Raw genomic sequence first — 21857 nt, forward strand, 5'->3', positions numbered from 1 at the left:
AGGTAGAATCAGGAATTCCCCAGGGCAGCTGTCTAGGCCCCTTTTTTCAATTCTAACTAATGACATGCTACTGGCCTTGATTAATGCTAGTGTGTCTATGTATGCGGATGACTCAACACTATACACGTCAGCTACTACAGCGAGGGAAATCACTGCTTAAGTTAGTTTCAGAATGGGTGGCAAGGCATAAATGAGTCCTAAATATTTCAAAAATTGAAAGCATTGTATTTGGGACAAATCATTCACTAAACCCTAAACCTCAACTAAATCTTGTAATGAATAATGTGGAAATTGAGCAAGTTAAGGTGACTAAACTGCTTTGAGTAACACTGGATTGTACTGTTATGGTCAACACATGTTGATACAACAGAAGCTAAGATGGGGAGAAGTATGTCCATAATAAAACGCTCCTCAGCCTTTTTAACAACACTATCAGCAAGGCTGGTCCTACAGGCTCTAGTTTTGTTGCACCTGGACTATTTTTCAGTCATGTGCCACAGGGTGACCTCAGAAAATTACAATTGGCTCAGAACAGGGAAGCACAGCTGGCCCTTAAATGTATATGGAGAGCTAACATTAATAATATGCATCTAAATCTCTTATGGCTCAAAGTGGAGGAGAGATTGACTTCATCACTGCTTGTTTTTGTTATAAGTGTTGACATGCTGAATGCACCAAGGTGTCTGTTTAAGCTACTAGCACACAACTCGGACACCCCCATGCATATCCCACAAGACATGCTACCAAAGGTCTCTGCACAATCCCCGAGTCTAGAACCGACTATGGGAGGCACACAGTATTACATAGAGCCATGGCTACATGGAACTCTATTCCACATCAAGTAACTGATGCAAGCAGTAAAATCAGATTTAAAAACGGATACAAATACACCTCATGGAACAGCGGGGACTGTTAAAAGACACACACTCTACACACACGTACACATGGATTTTATATTATACAGTGCATTTGGAAAGTATTCAGACCACTTGACTTATTCCACATTTTATGTTAATGTATTAAATTATATTTTTTCCTCATATGCACACAATACCACATAATGACAAAGTGAAAACCGTTTTTAGATTTTTTTGCAAATTTCAAAAAAATATAACAGACACCTTATTTGCATAAGTATTCAGACCATTTGCTATGAGACTCGAAATTGTTTCCATTGATCATCAAGATGTTTCTACAACTTCATTGGAGTTCACCTGTGGTAAATTCAATTGATTGGACATGATTTGGAAAGGCACACGTCTATAAGGTCTCACAGTTAACAGTGCATGCTGAGCAAAAAACCAAGCCATGAGGTCAAAGGAATTGTCCGTAGAGCTCCGAGACCAGATTGTGTCGAGGCACAGATCTGGGGAAGGGTACCAAAACATTTCTGCTGCATTGAAGGTCCCCAAGAACATAGTGGCCTCCATTGTTAAATGGAAGAAGTTTGGAACCACCAAGACTTTTCCTAGAGCTGGCTGCACTGCCAAACTAAGCAATCTTGGGAGAAGGGCCTTGGTCAGGGAAGATTCTCTGCTCTGATGAAACCAAGATTGAACTCTTTGGCCTGAATGCCAAGCGTCACGTCTGGAGGAAACCTGGCACCAACCCTACGGTGAAGCATGGTAGTGGCAGCATCATGCTGTGAGGATATTTTCAGTGGCAGCGACTGGGAGACTAGTCAGGATCGAGGGAAAGATGAATGGAGGAAAGTACAAAGATCCTTGATGAAAACCTGCTTCAGAGAGCTCAGGACCTCAGACTGGGGTGAAGGTTCACCTTCCAACAGGACAACGACCCTAAGCACACAGCCAAGACAACGCAGGAGTGGCTTCGGGACAAGTTTCTGAATGTCCTTGAGTGGCCCAGCCAGAGCCTGGACTTGAACCTGATCGAACATCTCTGGAGAGACCTGAAAATAGCTGTGACACTCCCCATCGAACCTGACAGAAGCTTGAGAGGATCTGCAGAGAAGAATGGGAGAAACTCCCCAAATACAACTGTGCCAAGCTTGTAGTGTCATACCCAAGAAGACTCAAGGCTTTAATCGCTGCCAAAGGTGCTTCAACAAATTACTGAGTGAAGGGTCTGAATACTTATGTAAATGTGATATTTCAGTTTTTCTTTGTATATAAATTTGCAATCACTTCTAAAAACATGTTTTGCTTTGTTATTATGGGGTATTGTGTGTAGATTGAGGGGGAAAACGATGTAATCCGTTTTAGAATAAGGCTGTAATGTAACAATGTGGAAAAGTCAAGAGATCTGAATCCTTTCTGAATGCGCTGTAGATATGTGATAGTAGAGTAGTAGCCTGAGGGAACACACTTAATGTGTTGTGAAAAGTGTTGTTTTGAATGTTTGTTCATGTAATGTTTTTAATTCTATATAACTGCCTTAATGTTGCTGGACCCCAGGAAGAGTAGCTGCTGCCTTGGCAAAAATATAACTTTTTTGTGGATAAAAATCGGTGCTTGTTGACACTGCACATAAATGTAATGTTTCACGTACCATCGCATTTTCAACTCTACTCATAGTTTTGTTACAAACTGTTGCGTTAAATAGCAAATGTGCCTACTCTGGTCTTGGCATCTGCACTCTAACCAACAGCGAGTCTAGGCCACATAAGATTATTATGGATAAGAGTGAGAATTTGTCATGCATTGATCATTACACCAGAATAAAACCCTCAATATTTATTGCAAAGCAACATCAAGCTCATTACCGGGCACATTCACCACCCCTGAAGTTCATAACTTATTTCATCTGAAGTCTAATGAACTTTATGGTTTCCCGAGTCGTAGCGGGAGGACCACACACACCATATCGCGTGACTCCCAAGTTTGCTTCAATGTGATTGTTACTATATCAATATTTGCTCGTGAAGGCGTTTACACCGCCATTTCTCACAATACATTTTACAGACAAAAAGATCCCACGATGTCTAACAAACCAATTATCTGTCAGCATTTATCAAATTGTGCCAACTCTGTTTCCATCACAGCTGTCGTGATTTTTTAAATTTTTTTTAGATATGGTTGGTAGGACTTGCATAAAACTGTGGATGGAAATGTGGTTAGTGACTGATTTCAACTGAAAGAACTTGCGTAAATCATGTAGAGTGCGCACATCTTACAGAATACTTGTCCTTTTTATGAATGCATTTCATGCAATTCTAGGTCATTTAGGCCTTTATGACAGGAGACATCAATCTTTTTTAATACTACACAAATTCTGAAATGAGTGGCTGCTCTGACACTGTCAAGCAGATAAATAAAGGCCTGTGCCCGGTTTCCCAAAAGCATCTTAGGAGAAGTTCATTGTTAGAACCCTAGGATCCTTATGGTTCTAAGATAACCGGGCACTGGTCTTGAAAGAAGGAAGAAACCCAGATTGTACAATATTAGGAGGAAATGTATAAATATGATAAGCTACAGTAGGCTACTAAATCAACTTTCCAGTGGTACTGACTCACCCAATGATGAAGATAGATAGCATGACTGTGTAGCCTGGGCTCACCGTACAGGTGATGGTCTCAAGATAGGTCTGAGCTACTTTGAAAAACAGTGCTGTTCGTTGAGATTTAAATTTTTTAGCTTCTACTGACAAGTTAGTCTTCTCTTTTCAGCAGTAGGCATTTGCTTTCCAAATTTATTTCCTGCGATTTGTATTTTGAGATCTGCGAAGAGAAATAGAATCCATAGAACGAAAGTGCCCAATCAAGTCAGGACTGACAGCCATTTTGAGCATACCCATGAGTTTACAAGGTAAACTACCAAAACGCTACCCAGCTAGCATGTTTGGTTCCTTGGAAGTTGTGGGAACGTAAGCCAGTAATTGACCAATTAAACGTTCAGAGAACTGAAGTTAAAATTTCATTCATTTTTCAGGGAGGTTCTGAGAATGTTTTTCTATGGTTCCCTGAAAGTTTTCCTGGGAGGTTTTATTAACATTCGGAGAACAGGAATTATAGGTTATTAAATAACATTCTGAAAGCATTGCTAGCTTAGTTTGGGTTAACTGTTTTGAACTCCAAGCACAGATAGGACACATGTAAATTAATTAGCAAAAGGCTTAAATCATGCAAATGTTTTTTTTTTGTTTTGTTTTATTGTGGCATGGCATCAGTGAGATTCAAACCTATAATCTTCTGCTTCCTATCCATGGAACTAGTCCACTGCGCCACCATGATGGAGCTAGCATGCAATGTTTTTTTTATTTTTTGTCATAAGTACATTTTTGTCTATTCAAACAGCCCCATTTTCAAACGAAAACAAGCACTTATTAAAATAAGGTGTGGCCAATTAGTAGGTGCAGCCTACACACTTAACAAGAGAGGATAGTGTTTTGATGTTGCGAACAGAATGTATGATTTTAAATAACCTTCTTAGAATGTTCTTGGAGTGTTAATGTTTTTAATTTTTTTATTATGGAAAGTTTTCTTAATGTTCTGAGAACTGGACTTGAAATTGAACCATGAAGTCTGCAGAAAGCATTATGCTAAAGTACTGAACTCCCATAGAAGAACGTTGTTTGTTAGCGTTCTCTGAACAATTTGAGAGTATTAGTTTAAATAGAACCATGAGGAAACCTTATGGGAAGGTTGTATGCAAAATAACGATAGTACAAACACACTCACCAAGCTCTATGAAACATGGTTCTCAGAACGTTATGTGCTAGCTGGGTTCTATTGATTATATTTCTATAGCCGCAAAGCAACAAGCTGTTCAATATTTGGCGCGAGTGCTGCCCAAATTCAGTCAATGTTCTGACAGGAGTAATTGTATAATTTTGGAAACATTATTGCAATTTATCAGGGGGTGCTGCAGGCCCTTCAGCACCCCTACTTTCCGTGGCTTTGGGTCTTGGGTCACTGTGACCCTAAGTAAGATTTGCTTTGGTAGCGTGAGTTAACTTCTGGTGTTCCCCCATTTCATGTCCCCTCTTCCCTGCCAGAGCTCTGTGTACAACGACCTGCATAAGAAGGCTCCCGTGTCCAGCAGCTCCAGGAAGGGCCTGCTGGTCAGTGTGTGTGTGTGTGTGTGTGTGTGTTCTCTCCTAGTGTGAGCTTCTCTGGGCGCCCTGGTCCAACTAACTGGAAGCAGTTAATTGGACCTATTACATTGGTGGCCAATGTAATTGTGAAAATCTATCTAGGAAGTTGTTTTTCTCTCTTTGTGCATGCTCTATGTATTACATAACTGTTCTGTTATAGACATCCGTGCCCTGTGATACTTTCAATTTTTGATAGTGCAAAATTCAGAAATATAGATGACAAGGCATGTCACAGCTTTGGCATGTTATTGTGCATTATTCATTTCCCCCTGTCTCTGTTTATGGTCATATCATACTATTGCACTCATCCTCTCCTCCTCCAGACTGGCTTGTACCATGATCAGAGGAACTACAGCAGCTTAAAGAACACCACCAAACTTCCTCCTCCCACTACTTCCACCTATCAGCCTCGGGTTTGTCCTTCTCTTCGGTCCTGGCCTATTTCTAGCCCTTCCCTGTCTAGATTAAGTGGTGAAAGCTAGTTAGTTGAACTGAAACTACTTAAAGAAGAATAGAGTTTTTATCTACTCAAGTTTATGGGACGTATAAACGGCAGTTGAGGTGGCCCATTGTGAATGGTTAACTACACACAGAGGGTTTTTATAGTGTCAGTGTGTGTTCGCACTCAAAGGTTTACAGTAGTTAGTTATTCATTATAATGAAATTGCTGTTGGACCTCAATGACGTACATGCAACACCTCATTCATTTTCAGTTGACAGGGACAGTCACCTCACTCTGTAGTCGTATTCACATCACAGCGCTCTATTCTCAGGGCCCCAGGGACAGGGCAATGGCGTTTGTTTCTCCTCACACTGAGGACACTTTCCTACCAACCCCCACCCCTGCTCTCTGTGACTGTCCTCTAACTGTCCCACACCCCTTCTCCTCTACCTCTCCCCTCCTCACAGGCCCCATCTGTGGCCTCCACCGCTGGCTCTGGTTCGGGGCTGACACGCAGCTACAGCCTGGTCAGTGTCGCACGCATGCCTTCATATCACCTTCAAAGAAGACCAGACCCCAGTCCTCTCTGATACATCTGATAGCCATGGCCAGGGTTCTCCCTAGGTCATTTATATTTAGGTCCAATGGTCACCGTGGCCACTTAGTGGGGCTGAGGTTATGCGGTCTGGTGGGCTATGTTTGATAAGATATGGTTTTTTGTCAGATCAGTGCTTTCTACTAAGAATAACTACAGCAATCGGTTGATGCAGGAAATATCCCACTGTTTATATTTAGTTAATGTTGAGAAAGGCATGTTACTCAGCCTGTAAGATTCTCTGACTGAGGTCATTGCTCCCTCTTGTGCGTTGCTGAGTTTTGGATGCTCTCTCCCTTGTGCCTTCAGGCTTCTATAAATGACGACGGTCTGTATGGCTCGTACACTGGTTCTCAATTGCATACTGTAAGTGTTCTGTGTGTGTCTATAATTGAATAGTGTTTAATGATGTCACCAGGGCCAGCAGCATACTGGCCTATCTGTGTCCCCACCATGTCAATGCTGTGTGTGTGTGTGTGTGTGTCCCCCCACACTACAGCCCTCTGAGTACAGCTGGTGCTCCAGCCCTGTGGTGAGCCCCATATTCAGTCACACCACCTGCATGGTGTACACTAACTTAGTCTGGCGTTACCATACTCCCAAGCCTGGAACTGAGACTCTCCACCATACTTAAACCCACACACTGCCATTACTAACAGGCTACCTACCCACACCATCTTCCCTAGCCATCCTCACGTCACGTCTAGGGATACATAAATGGATGTTTTGTTGTCACACACTGGATAGGTGCAGTGAAATGTGTTTACACTCAGCCATAGTAGCACAGCGCCCCTGCGGCAAATTAGGGTTAAGTGCCTTGCACATTTTTAATATATAGCAGTGACTGGACAGACAATTAATTGGCAAAGTGTATAGTATCTTCCACTTTATTGCATTTGTGGTTTTGAGGTGCCATGTGTTGCACGCAGTGGTGTGCAGGTCAAGACGATGTAGGCTGATGGGACTACTCTCTCGTCAATTTGTTTGAGTTCTACTCCGTATTATTTGGTCAGATCAGCCTAATTACATGACCTGATGGACCGAGAAAGTTGGTATTTTGTATAATCCAGATACAGAATGCCAGTAGGCTTTATTAGCTTGTGGAGGTCATCACATCTCGAGAGCTTCAAAAGCAAATGAAAATGCTGAAAGTGCATCTGATTGATGTGTTTAGTGAGGTGTGTGCCAAGTGCATGTGGATACAGTACTCTGATAAGGGGCGATCCTGACTGTTCATGCTCCTCACAGAACTCCTCTGATGACGATACTGCCAGCACCGTGTCCCAGGAGCGCTACAGTCGCGGCAGGAGAGACAGCGTGGTGAGACCCTGGGGTTAGGTTAGGCTCTGGAGGGGGGATTTAATAGTAACAGGCACTGTTTCTAGGGTTTATATATGGGTTATTTACTTTGGATGTCTCCCTTTTGGTGACCTTTTTGGGTTTGCCTTGCTGCTATGTTAGTGTGCAGCACTGTTATATGTAGGCTTCAGTCTATCCTTTTCAATTTCCGTTGTAAAATGGACAACGTATCTATTCTGTTCCTTTTTTTTATAGTTTTTCATCCTATAGTTGACATTTCACTACACACTGACTGGATGTAGGCCTATGCCCTATGGCTCTCTCTTTTAGACTTTCCATGTTTTCCTCTGACCTCATTTCCTTCCTCTCCCTCGTTCACTATCTCTACCATCCGTCTGTCTCTGATCCCCCCCACCCTGTATCTGCTCAATAGTCGTCCGATTTCTCTGACATCAGTGAGTCGGCCGCTGACTATTTCAGCCGCTCCAACCGCAGGGGCAGCGTTGTGTCTGACCTGGATGACCTGTGTATCCCAGATGACCTGGACGCTGTAAGTTACCCGCCATCAACACACTGGCGTGCGATGGAATGCACTGGATTGCAGTTGTGGACACGTAACGCAGTGTTTTTGGATGATTTCTCACAGCCTGTGTTTTCATACTGATGCCCAGTTATGTGCTCGCTGTATAGTCAACTCCTATAGTCATTGTCAATGTGTTGGCTATTTAGCACATAATAGATCTGGGACTAGGCTAGTTATGAATAGTATTATGGCTAGTTTTGTGTCTTCACAGCATGTGTTTGCTGCAAATAAAGACAATTGAATAAAGTTCTCTGTTCTGAATAACCTGTGTGTCTATGCCTGGTATGATCTATGAACATGCAGCAGTCCCTAACTGATTTGCAGGGTGTGATCAGGTTTGGCATCAAGCATGTGCCACTTTGGATACGAAATCAGTTCATGCATGCGGATGCCGTTGGCATGTCTGTTAAAATGATTGTTTCCTTATTTCTTTTCAGCTGGATGAAAAATGTGATAAGACCTTCGTAGACTACAGCCGAGTGAGTACAACAAGCAGGAGAGAGATCCAGTGTTCATGTCTTCAGGCCATTTTATTTGTATCAATGATGATCAATGATGACCGTGACCAATGTAGGTCTAAATCATTTAAATAGGTTTCCGATCCATATTTCTGCCTGCGTTCATCGCCACACCGTTCAGGTCCATATTGTTAGTTTCCTCATATCCTCCGCATAGAGCTGTGGTAATGCCGGGTGATATATAATCTTAGTGGGGCTGGTTGGAACTGAATGGGTGGATCAGTTAAGCCAGGGCCCAGTAGTGTCAGTGTTGAATGACAGTCCCGGGGTGTGTCTGTTATGTGCTGTGTTGACTTGAGCTCTTGACTAAGGTGCTTTGTGTTGTTTTTTTCCCAAGCCTTCCTCGCGCTGCACTACTCCCGGCCTCTCCCCGGCCACCCTGGCCTCCCTGGGGGGGACCTCCTCGAGACGGGGCAGTGCAGACACAGGCAGCATTGTCGATCCTGACACCAGTCTGAGTGAATTGAGGGTACACACACACACACACACACACCACCACCAGTCGCATAAACACCATTGCATAAACACCACTCCGAATGCTCAGCTATGGAAAGCCAACTGACATTTACTCTTGAGGTGCTGACCTGTTGCACCCTCTACAACCACTGTGATTATTATTATTTGACCCTGCTTGTCATCTATGAATGTTTGAACATCTTGGCCATGTACTGTTATAATCTCCACCCGGCACAGCCAGAAGAGGACTGGCCACCCCTCAGAGCCTGTTTCCTCTCTAGGTTTCTCTGCCTTTCTAGGGAGTTTTTCCTAGACACTGTGCTTCTACACCTGCATTGCTTGCTGTTTGGGGTTTTAGGCTGGGTTTCTGTATAACACTTTGACATCGGCTGATGTAAAAAAGGTCTATATGAATACATTTGATTGATTACAAGGTTTAATTACAACTTGTCATTATACGGTTAGATAAGTGTTGTGTGTCAGTATCAATACCAATGTTATCTAAAACACTAATAACATTCAAATGTCGATTTGAAATATAAGTTACTTTTTACAGTGAACCATGTGTAGTAGTTTACTCTTTTCCTCACAACTGTTTAATTTGAGTTCAGAGATGATCTGAAAAATCCACACCTCCCTGCTCTCAACGCCTTATGTTACATATTGACTCCATGTATGCATGGGAAGACTGGAAGTGACATGTTTCTTCAACTTCCTATCAAGCTGTCCTTGTGTATGTCTGCATACCGTTGGGTAAATGACTGTCTTCAGATGCCAACAGCACGGGTGCTCTGTCTTAAATCTGTCAATCTGTCCTTAATTCTCCCTGGTTTCCCCCGATTCACCCCAACCAACCCTTCCTCCCGTCTGCTCTACAGGATATCTATGATCTAAAGGACCAGATTCAGGATGTAGAGGGGCGGTACATGCAGGGGCTTAAAGAGCTGAAGGTAGAGGGGCCTGAGCTCACAGCATGCCTTCTCTTGTCCTCTGGGAGCCTTATGGCATCACTAACCCCACTGTACCTACGTCTCCCCCCTCCCTCACCCCCTCTAGGGCTCCACTGACTAACTGTAACACCGAAAGCACTCATTTCTATCTTGGCTCCCTGTCTGATGGCATGTTCCCTGCATGACCTTTCTTGCTCAGTTTGAAACTCACTGGGAATGGAAAGGATGGAAAGCCTTGCTTGAACCCTAGCAGTGCTTGGGGGTAAGAGCAAGACTAAGAATTGTCTTGTCTTGCAGAAGCCTGTTGGATGGGTTTCAGGGTTTGTAGTCCTACCCAGAAAATGACAAGCTTTCATTCACATAGCACTGAATGGCTGTGCTTCTTTTCTGTAGCCACCCTAAAAAAGTCTGAGGAAGTATATTTGTTTTTTTTTGTTTTTTTTAAAGTACTTTACTAACACAATAGCTGAACTTGCTCATGTTTTGATATATTTTTGTTCCTTGGCCTCAAGTAGTTTTTTTTTTTCAGATGCCTTTTCATCACTGCCACAATGCATATCAAGTGTATCCGTTTTGATCATTGGTCCATCTCGGGTTTTGTCATTGATTACAATGTGAGACAATTCCAAGGTGGGGAGCATTGTGATGACGTTTCAACCCCCCAGATTCTTAAACACAATCAAACCTGAGATGGACAACCGGTGGAACCCTTGAGATAGAGCCTTTCCTCTGTTTTAGGTCTTATTTAAGATATTACTAGTGTACATAAATTGTATGTTTTTTTATATGAGTATTGTTCATTTAGCGTAAGAGCTCTAGTCACTGTTAAAATGCGTCATATTGAATTGAACTCGTTTGAAGGTGAGACTGAAAAATAAAGGTTACATTTAATTGAACTGCACCCTACCCAACATCTATAGTCTGTCTGTCGCCGGTGTTTTTCGAACATCCCAAACATGGTTTCCTAGTTGAGATACTAAAGGAATGTAAGAGTAAATGTAGTGTTCTATTATCAGTGTGGTCGTGTAGCTGTATCCCATAAATAAATGTACTTACTATAGTAATAGTTCCCACCATGGTTAAGTGTGTAAACATCTGTGTTTGTCCTTGCTAGGAGTCGCTCTCGGAGGTGGAGGAGAAGTATAAAAAGGCCATGGTATCGAACGCACAGCTGGACAACGACAAAACCAACCTCATCTACAACGTGGACACACTCAAGGACGTCATCGAGGAGATGGAAGAGCAGATGGCCGAGATGCGGAGGGAAACTGAGGACAAGTCTAAGGTGAAGTGTTAAACACACACACAGCATCGTAGATAACCTTTATCATCTAGTGTTAACACATGCAGACTCGGACCGAGGCGAGTATATACAAATTGCAGCAAAGTCTCCAACCGCACAATCAACTTGTCCACACACAGTGCCCTCCAGTAATATTGGCACCCTTTGTAAATATGAGAAAACGGGCTGTGGGAATACATTTTTTGGCTGTTTATCCTCTTGGTCTATCATTCAAAATATTCACAAAAATCTAACTTTTTAATTGAAGTAAGATGATAAAAAATAAAGGTGAAATAAATTTTATTATTTTTCTCTGAAAAGTTTCCTACAATTATTGGCACCTCTAGAAATCTTATGAGTAAAATCTAACTGAAGTGTATTCCCATTCATGTTTTATGTCTTTAAGTTCTGAGTGATTAGGAACACTTAAGAGGTAAGCCATGACTTCCTGTTTCACTATGGGAAAGACCCGAGAATACAGTAATGATGTGCGACAAAAGGTTGTTGAGCTGCACAAATTAGGAAATGGCTATAAGAAAATAGCTCAACGTTTGAAAATGCCCATTTCCACAATCAGGGATATAATTAAGAAGTTTAAAGCAACTGGAGATGTTAACATGTGGTCTGGAAGAGAAAGTGTGTCTATATTGACCCCACGCACAGTGAGGAGGATGGTTAGAGTGGCCAAAAAATCTCCAAGGATCACAGCTGAAGAATTGCAGACGTTACTTGGATCTTAGTCAGAAAGTCTCCAAAACTAACATCAGACGCCACCTACATAACCACAAGTTGTTTGGGAGGGTTGCCATAAAAAAGCCTTTGCTGTCATCAAACAACAAACTCAAGCACCTACAATTTGCCAAACGTTACTGGAACTTTCATTGGGACCAGGTTCTATGGTCAGATGAGACCAAAATAGAGCTTTTTGGAAACAATCACCAGAGGTGGGTTTGGCGTAGACAGAAAGATAGCCATGCAGAAAAGTACCTAATCTCCACTGAACTATGGAGGTGGATCTTTGATGTTGTGGGGCTGTTTTTCTTCCAAAGGTCCTGGACAACTTGTTAGGATACCTAGTATCATGGACTCCATGGACCTTGGAATCTGAAGGATCTGGAGAGATTCTGTATGGAGGAATGGTCTCAGATCCCTTGCCATGTGTTCTCCAACCTCGTTACGCATTACAGGAGAAGACTCAGAGCTGTTATCTTGGCAAAGGGAAGTTGCATAAAGGATTTGACTGGGTGCCAATAATTGTGGCACACATATATATGAGAATAAATTTTTTTCTTTCAATTATTTTACTTAGGTTAGATTTTTGTAAATATTTTTGAATGAAACACCCAAGAGGATAAACAATGCCTGTTTTGCGCATATTTACCAAGGATGCCAATATTAGTGGAGGGCACTGTACTTGCAGTTCATGTGCAGGTCTTACAATCAGTAAAGCAGCCAAGTCAAACTGCACCATAGTCAGTCTGACCATGAGATCTACTGCTCTCTGCTGCCAATGGGTGTACCATCACCCCTGGTGAGACAAAACCACGACTCGTCAGTGAAGAGCACTTTTTGCCAGTCCTGTCTGGTCCAGCGACGTTGGGTATGTGGCCATAGGCGAGGTTGTTGCCGGTGATGTCTGGTGAGGACCTGCCTTACAACAGGCCTACAAGCCCTCAGTCCAGCCTCTCTCAGCCTATTGCGGACAGTCTGAGCACTGATGGAGGGATTGTGCTTTCCTGGTGTAACTCGGGCAGTTGTTGTTGCCATCCTGTACCTGTCCCGCAGGTGTGATGTTTGGATGTGCAGGTGTTGTTACATGTGGTCTGCCACAACTGGATGGATCCATAAAGAGTGGCTGTAGGAATAATTATCACTGAATGATGAAAAATTGGAATAAAGTAGGCTAATGCAATTGAAGGCATACTCTTGCTTACTGAAACTCCCAAAGTCTTCCAATTGTTGTAATACATTTGATTGAAGCAATAGCCTACCGCGTGTGGTCAACTATTTCAGCACTGTTTCGCGCTGCTTTGTGACATGCGTGGGGTCTTGATAAATCATTTAATGAATGTCCGATTTTTCTTTTCACTGAATCTCCGTTTGAATATTTGTTAGGCCTCGGAAATGTTAGCTAAGTTGAGGTGAGTGCTGTTCATGATCATCTCGTCTAGTTGGCTCATTTATGAGCACTGATGAGAACATTTTGCCAGCATGTTATGTAGCATAACAATTGGATTATTTTTCTCTTTACTCGCTGTCACTTAGTAGCCTACTCCTGACCAAAACGCCTGTACTTGTCTTAATCAATGTGATTTTGTTTCTCTGGATCTCTGTATATTCGGTTAATTCTCTGGCTGGGCAAATCAGTGGAGGTGGTATAGCTCATCTATCTCTGATCAGAAACGTTTAGCATGCAATAATGTAGCCTAAATCAAGTGTAGGCCTGTTATTTTACTTCAAATCTAATTTTATTGGTCACATGCAGATGTTATTGCGAGTGTAGAGAAATGCTTGTGCTTCTAGTTCTGACAGTGCAGCAATATCTAACATGTAATCTAACAATTCCACAACTACCTTGTACACACACATCAAAGTAAAGGAATAAGAAAATATACATATAAATATATGGATGAGCAAGTATATACATATGAGATAAGTAATGCAAGATATGTACACATTATTAAAGTGGCATTATTAAAGTGGCCAATGATTTCAAGTCTGTATGTAGGCAGCAGCCTCTCTGTGTTAGTGATGGCTGTTTTAACAGTCTGATGGCCTTGAGAATAGAAGCTGTTTTTCAGTCTCTCGGTCCCAGATTTGATGCACCTGTCCTGACCTCGCATTCTGGATGGTAGTGGGGTGAACAGGCAGCGGCTCGGTTGGTTGTTGTCATTGATGACCTTTTTGGCCTTCCTGTGACATCGGGTGCTGTAGGTGTCCTGGAAGGCAGGTAGTTTTCCCCCGGTGATGTGTTGTGTAGACCGCACCTCCCTCTGGAGAGCCTTGCGGTTGTGGGCGGTGCAATTGCCGTACCAGGCGGTGATACATCCCGAAAGGATGCTCTCAATTGTGCATCTGGAAAGGTTTGTCAGGGTTTTGGGTGACAAGCCAAATTTCTTCAGCCTCCTGAGGTTGAAGAGGCGTGTTCCGCCTTCTTCACCACACTGCGTGGGTGGACCATTTCAGTTTGTCCGTGATGTGTGCGCCGAGTAACTTAACTTTCCACCTTCTCCGCTGCTGTCCCCTCGATGTGGATAGGGGGGTGCTGCCTCTGCTGTTTCCTGAAGTCCACAACTGCATATAGGCAGCGCCAAAAGCCAGAGGTTGTGAAATATGAACAAAACTCAAATGTTTTTGAAAATATAGATTGCTATTATTTTCTATCGGTATAATGAGGATCCTATCAATGTAACAAAGCAGAGTGAGGGTTGGAAAGAGATGAAACGTGAATCATAAAAGCATGGGCTTGCCCTGGGCTCTGTTTCAAAATGGTATTATTAGAATTTTTTATATGACAGAGGTTCCACATGTTGCCAAGATGCAAGTTCTGTGGGAAAAATATTCCATTATTCTTAGCCTACTGTAAAATGTGTGTTGACTGTGATCAGAATAGCCTGTGTCTTGTTTGTTTAATGAACAAAACAACTATAGATTTCATGTGCGTGCCGCAGCCTTTACAGACTAGTAACATAGTTAAACCAAAAAATATGCCATTGTTTTGAAAATAAATAGTATTAGTCTTATGTTTCTTAGGACCTGCCTAAAACAAATTAATAATGGAATTCTTTGTGATGGTTTATATTCAATGGATTTATTAAAATAGACATCCACCCACATTGGCCCACATCTACTCTCACTCATACCCTTGCCGCCATGTGCACGGGAGATATAAAAGGCTCATCTCTGCAAGAACGTGGTAAAAATGTATGAGTTCAAGATAAAATAAAAACATACTGTGAAGTCTGTCTGTAAAAGGGTATAGGTGTAAACATCAATGGAAAATTGCTCACTGCTCATGACTGTACTCTTATTTTGGGGGGGTTGAGATTTTAAACTTTTTTTGATTAATGTTTTGCAGTTTTCCCTTTGTCATTAATTGAGTCTTACAACAGTCCTTTCTCTTTCATTCCAGGAACTAGAAAGACAAAAGCACACATGCACAGTCCTGCAGCACAAACAAGTGGAGTTAAAAGAGGGAATCCGCCAGAGAGATGAACTCATAGAGGTATGTCTGCATTAAGAAAACAAACATTTGGTGGCAATCTGTTCACACCTGTTCTACACCTCTTTCTACAGTTCAATTCTCTACAGTCCTGTAGTCTCTGTACTGCAGTATCTTGATGAAGATCCAAAGTGTGAGACTGCTTCTCGCTCATAGTCTCGCATTCATCCCAGTGTCTCCTGACATCACTCTGTTTCACCGTTTTCTCCGTCTGCTCTTTATCATGTTTCTTTGCCTCGTCTCTCTATACTGAAATGATCTCTTCTCCATAACATTTTCTGGCCTCCCGTCTTTTCTCTGGTCTTTTTTTGGTGTCTTACCTTTCGTCGCTCTCACTCAATTTCTATTCAATGCTTTTGTCTTTTATCTGCATTTCTTATTTTTCCTCCTCCTAATTTATCCTGTCATGTCTCTTTCCATCCTTTTAATCTATTTCATTGTTTTACCCTGTATCCCCATTCACTCTGTCTGTACACAATACCACTACAGAAGAACCAGCGAATCCAGACTAACTTAGATACCCTCACCAGAGAGGTGTTTGACCTGCAGGAAACGATAAACTGGAAGGACAAAAAGATTGGGGTAGGAGGTCACGCTAGGGACTCTGAAGGATGTGAGAGGCAATAGATGTGCACAGACATGTTCAGGTAGATATAGCTTGCTTAGTTTTGGTTGTATGTCTGACTCTGACCAAATGGAATTTGAAAAGTTGTGTTCAGATTCAATACCCTTCACCCAAAATCAGTGGTGTAAAAATACTTTAAAGTGCTACTTAAGTAGTTTTGGGGGGTATCTGTACTTATTATTTATATATTTTTTTCACAACTTTTACTTCACTACATTCCTAAAGAAAATAATGTACTTTTTATTCCATTTTCCCTGACACCCAAAAATACTCATTACATTTTGAATGCTTAGCAGGACAGGAAAATGGTCCAATTCACGCACTTGTCAAGACAACATGCCTGGTCTTCACTACTGCCTCTGATCAGGCGGACTCACTAAACACAAATGCTTTGTTTGTAAATGGTGTGTTGTAGTGTGCCCCTGGCTATCCGTGAATTAAAAAAACAAGAACATTGTGCAGCCTGGTTTGCTTAGTATAAGGAATTAAATGATTTATACTTTTACTTTAGATACTCAAGTATATTTTTGGAATGCATTTACTTTTTATACTTAAGTATATTTAAAACCAAATACTTTTAGACTTTTCCTCAAGCAGTATTTTACTGGGTGACTTTTACTTAATTTTCTATTAAGGCATCTTTACTTTACTCAAGTATGACAATTGGATACTTTTTCCACCACTGCCCAAATGTGTAGATGGGTATTTATATAAAGAATGGGGACAATCTGTGACATTGGGATCAATATTACAAAATGATTTGAACAAAAATAAAAAGGATTTTCATGCAGTTCCACATGAGTAGAGGAATAAAAGTGAATATATGTGAATTGACCCATAACTACAACCTATACAAGAACAAATGCCTAGGACTAAACATCCTTTTAAGCAGGGTTCATACACACATTGGCAAGTCAAATTCAAGGACTTTCAGGGACTTTTTCAAGCACTTAATTGTAATTTAAGGACCTCAAATGTTATATAATTGTTTGTATAATTTATATAATTGTACATAAAGGGCCTAATATAGAAGCCCCCTCCCCCAAAAAGCATGAAAAAAAGTACTCCATTAGCTACCACTTTTATTAGACCTTGCCAATGTTTCAATTATTATTTCATTCTAAAATACAGTGCCTTCGGAAAGTATTCAGACCCTTTGACTTTTTCCACATTTTGTTAGGTTACAGGCTTATTCTAAAATTGATTAAATAGTTTTTTCCCTCATTAATCTACATAAAATACCCCATAATGACAAAGCAAAAACAGGTTTTTAGAAATGTTTGCTAATTTATTTATAAAAAAAATATATAACATTTACATAAGTATTCAGACACTTTCCTCAGTATTTTGTTGAAGCAACTTTGGCAGTGATTACAGCCTCGTCTTTATTGGGTATGACGCTACAAGCTTGGCACACCTGTATTCGGGGAGTTTCTCCCATTATTCTCTGCAGATGCTCTCAAGCTCTGTCAGGTTGGATAGGGAGCATCGCTGCACAGCTATTTTCAGGTCTCTCCAGAGATGTTCGATCGGGCTAAAGTCCGGGCTCTCGCTGGGCCACTAAAGGACATTCAGAGACTTGTCCCGAAGCCACTCTTACGTTGTCTTGGCTGTGTGCTTAGAGTCATTGTCCTGTTGGAAGGTGAACCTTCACCCCAGTCTGCGGTCCTGAGCGCTCTGGAACAGGTTTTCATCAAGGATCTCTCTGTACTTTGCTCCGTTCATCTTTGCCTCGATCCTGACTCCCAGTTCCTGCTGATGAAAAACATCCCCACAGCTTGATGCTGCCACCGGCATGCTTCTCTGTAGGTATGGTGCCAGGTTTCCACCAGACATGATGCTTGGCATTCATGACAAAGAGTTTCATCTTGGTTTCATCAGAGCAGAGAATCTTGTTTCTCAGGGTCTGAGAGTCTAGGTGCCTTTTCCTGTGGAGTGGCTTCCATCTGGCCACTGCCATAAAGGCCTGATTGGTGGAGTGCTGCAGAGATGGTTGTCCTTCTGGAAGTTTCTCCCATTTCCACAGATGAACTCTAGAGCTCTGTCAGAATGACCATCGGGTTCTTGGTCACCTCCCTAATCAAGGCCGTTCTCCCCCGATTGCTCAGTTTGGCCGGGCGGTCAGCTCTAGGAAAAGTCTTGGTGGTTCCAAACTTCTTCCATTTAAGAATGATGGCGGCTACTGTGTTCTTGCGGACCTTCAATGCTGCAGACATTTTTTGGTACCCTTCCCAAGATCTGTGCCTCAACACAATCCTGTCTCGGAGCTCTACGGACAATTCCTTTGACCTCATGGCTTGGTTTTTGCTCTGACATGCACTGTCAACTGTGGGACCTTATATAGACAGGTGTGTGTGTGCCTTTCCAAATCATGTCCAATCAATTGAATTTACCACAGGTCAATCAAGTTGTAGAAACATCTCAAGGATGAACAATGGAAACATGATGCACCTGAGCTCAATTTCGAGTCTCATAGCAAAGGGTCTGAATACTTATGTAAAAATATTTTTTGTTTTGTTTAGCAAACATTTCAAAGAGCCTGTTTTTGCTTTGTCATTATGGGGTATTGTGAGTAGATTGCTGAGGAAATGTTTTTATTTAATCAATTTTAGAATATGGTTGTAACGTGGAAAAAGTCCAGTGGTCTGAATACTTTCCGAAGACACCGTATGTGAGAATAATGTGGACCATTGCCTGACTAAATAGATTGAATGCATGCATGCCGATTTTTCTGTAGCCTATGTGGCCAACGCAGGCACACCATAATAAAGCCATGAATAGCGATAGCATTAATCTCACCATTTCAAAATTAAATACATTTTTATTTGTCACATGCGCCGAATACAACAGGTGTAGACCTTACAGTGAAATGCTTACTTACAAGCCCTTAACCAACAATGCCGTTTTAAGAAAAATACCAACAAAAAGAGCATCAGTAAAGTAATCTCACCATTGCTGTTTTTATAATGAGAAAGGGTCCAAAAACCAGGTTCCTTTTTTAATGGAATGATTTGTATGGGAAGCCAATATTAGATGTCATCCTCCTAATAACCTCATGTTGTTTTACTGCAACACAGTAGCGCAGGGAAACAAATGAAAGTGGCCATCTCTCACAAAATGGATCAAAAATGAAATCACAGACAATTATATAACGGAGCACTTATAAATTGGCTACAATAACTTTTCAAGCACCAAATTGAGGAAATGTCACATTTAAGGTAGGCCCATTCCAGTACTTCTGAGCTCCAAATTCAAGTAGGCTACTTCAAGCATCTTGTATTGTTTAAATTTGCAGGTCCAACATTAAAAATAAAATAAAAAAATGTATTATGTTATTTCATTACCAGATCATATTGTCAATAAGCCCGCTAGGCTGTGTAAATTGTTGTCATTATATCCAGAATAATTCATAGGAATAGCGTTGGGTGTTGCGCAATCGTCTGTCCTACACAAAAGACTGTCTAATCCGAGGCACAAAAACATATGAAAACATGAACTCATTACCTTGATGCTTTCTCTGTTAAATCTAACAAGACCCTGCTGGAAATAAAGCAGACAACAGATTATCAACATCAAGTTGCTAGGGTATTAGATCCAACGTGGATCCAGTCACAACCGTCTTCACCGGCATAACGAACGAGACACCAAAATATTCTCAGCCTTTCTCCCAACACTTGGGCTGCTGTTGCACCATCACATCTGTTCATCACTGTCACTCAGAAAATTCCTTCCTGGGTCAGATATGTGAACATTTCACGGTGTAACTAGTCAGCTGGACATGAAATGCAGATCCCAACAAGTATTATGCGTAATTATTGAAGAACCATGTTGACAGTATCAATTTAAGCTTTAAGTACCAAGGTAAGGTGACTCTTTCGGTTAGAAGCATTCGATTTTGCAATGCATACATTATTTTAGATTTGTGTGCCCATGAAAACGAAACTGTTTTCCCCCGTAATGTAAGGAGACACAAAATATTACGTAGTTACACTGAATTTCTGAGATCTCTATACTGAAAACTGTCTAATTTAACTGATTTTAATGCTTAATATATGATCTAATGACAACTTACACTGCCATAAATGCAAGGACAGAAAAGTAGTTTTGTCACCCGATTTTAGAGACATCCGTCAAGACACCAACCATGATAAAGGATTAAACGGTTTTAAATCAACTCATGAATTTTATTGAACTATGATCCCCCTTATATCTTAATGTAATGACATGAACAAAAATTGGCAGATTTATCAATGACTTATCAACAGCTATAACAAGTTGTCCTAATTTATAGAAAGACCCGCAGTCCCCCCTCAAGTATTTAAAACATTGGGTTGGTGCAAGCATGGCTGGAGAAAGTTTCCACCACATTCCTTACACCAGTCCAGTTCCTTTTAAATCGTGAGAGGGAGTGTTACGAGTGTACAATTCAGCAGAAAGGTCGAGAATCAGACCACCCATATCAACCTATACATTTGCCTGAAGGAAACTTGCCGCTGATTCACAGATCAATGAAATCTGTATCAGATAATCGACTGGTCCTAAACAGTCTATTGCCTCTCATCGTTGCATGACAGGGAGCCTGTAGTCTTGACCAATTCTAATTCACAGTTTGGACTTTCCCTTAATGTGCATGTGAATTGACGATTGTGGGCTCACTAATTTACATTTTAAGTTGGATGCTGTGGTCATTCTAGGTTTAAATGTAGGTTTTGTATGCAATCCACAAAGTTTAGTCAGTGCAAGGGAAAATGTGCACCTGCAAGCATTTGATATGTCGTGTATGAAAAGATCCATTTGACATGAGTCAAGACATCTTTCTTTGCAAAAAATAAAATGTAGGCCTACACCTAAAGCTTTGCCTGTTTAGTGTCAGATTGTGTCTGTTAGTTGGCCTTTAGCTCTCCCTTACAGCACTGTTTTGTCTTGTCTGATCTGTGAGCATGTGGTGATTGTGTTTAACATCTGCCACTTTGCCTTTCCAACTCAACCTTACCATTTTGGTGTGCCTTTTGTGTGTGCATACAGACATATGTGCATGTACAAAAAACATATCATTGTTGTGTGCATTCATGTACGCATATCAGTCTTTCCAACCTATCCTCGCCTCTTCTTTCCTTTCTCTTTCTTGTTGTCTTTTCTCCCTCCTGCGTGTGGCCACCAGGCCTTAGAGAGGCAGAAAGAGTACTTTGATTGCATTAGGAATGAGAGGGATGAGCTCAGAGATGAGCTGGCTGACATCAAGGCGAAGGCCAAAACAGGAGAGGTAGGTCTCACCACCAGAGGGCTGGGAATAGTACTATACATTTCCATTATATAGACAAAGTTGGTTACAGGAATAAGCTCGCTAGCAAACCAAACAGTGATGAAAAAAGCAACTTGTGGGTCGTATGTCTTGTGTACCTCGCCGTTTTGTTCCTACTGTTTCTCCCAATGTCAAATTTGTTGGACACTTGGTGTGTCTGTCAGTCTGCGTACCAGAAATGGAAACCTTTTAGTACACTGTCACTTAATACGTAAAGCTCAACAGTTCTACGTGGTCTGCTCTGTGGCTTAATGTAGAACTGAACATTTTCCCAAAGATTTTACGCTACTTATCCTTTTATCTATCAAATGTCTTGCACAACCAGCTACATTAGTTTTAATTATAGACATTTATTTGGGGATTCCAACAGTCACTCATTTGCATGATGACACAAAAGGTGGAGGAGTCTCATTTCATACCACGTTTCCTCGCCTCCGCTCCTCGAAGATGACCTTTTGACCTATTTCAAAGTGGAGGACGGAGGAGAGGCGGCGAGCAACACCAATTGAGATTCTCCCCATCTTCCTT

The 21857-nt window shown here is 41.5% G+C and overlaps 1 protein-coding gene across 19 annotated transcripts in view; it reads left to right on the top strand.

Moving 5' to 3' along the window:
- The window catches only part of lrrfip2 (leucine rich repeat (in FLII) interacting protein 2), a 63167-nt gene that overhangs the window by 39103 nt on the left and 2207 nt on the right, over positions 1–21857 (top strand). For 5 of the 19 annotated variants that reach the window (XM_014154297.3, XM_014154298.3, XM_014154296.3 and 2 more), the window contains 14 exons: positions 4957–5022; positions 5379–5468; positions 5965–6024; positions 6402–6458; positions 6592–6624; positions 7341–7412; positions 7825–7941; positions 8412–8453; positions 8830–8961; positions 9827–9898; positions 11013–11183; positions 15313–15405; positions 15892–15984; positions 21189–21290. In XM_014154297.3, the coding sequence (XP_014009772.1) occupies positions 4957–5022; positions 5379–5468; positions 5965–6024; positions 6402–6458; positions 6592–6624; positions 7341–7412; positions 7825–7941; positions 8412–8453; positions 8830–8961; positions 9827–9898; positions 11013–11183; positions 15313–15405; positions 15892–15984; positions 21189–21290 (1200 nt within the window). The remainder of the gene's footprint in view (positions 1–4956; positions 5023–5378; positions 5469–5964; positions 6025–6401; positions 6459–6591; positions 6625–7340; positions 7413–7824; positions 7942–8411; positions 8454–8829; positions 8962–9826; positions 9899–11012; positions 11184–15312; positions 15406–15891; positions 15985–21188; positions 21291–21857) is intronic. The other 14 variants (XM_045700692.2, XM_045700693.2, XM_045700691.2 and 11 more) reach the window with 12 other exon arrangements.

This window comes from Salmo salar, chromosome 18, assembly GCF_965601325.2.
Source record: "Salmo salar chromosome 18, fSalSal1, whole genome shotgun sequence".
In the NCBI taxonomy this organism is placed as follows: domain Eukaryota; kingdom Metazoa; phylum Chordata; class Actinopteri; order Salmoniformes; family Salmonidae; genus Salmo; species Salmo salar.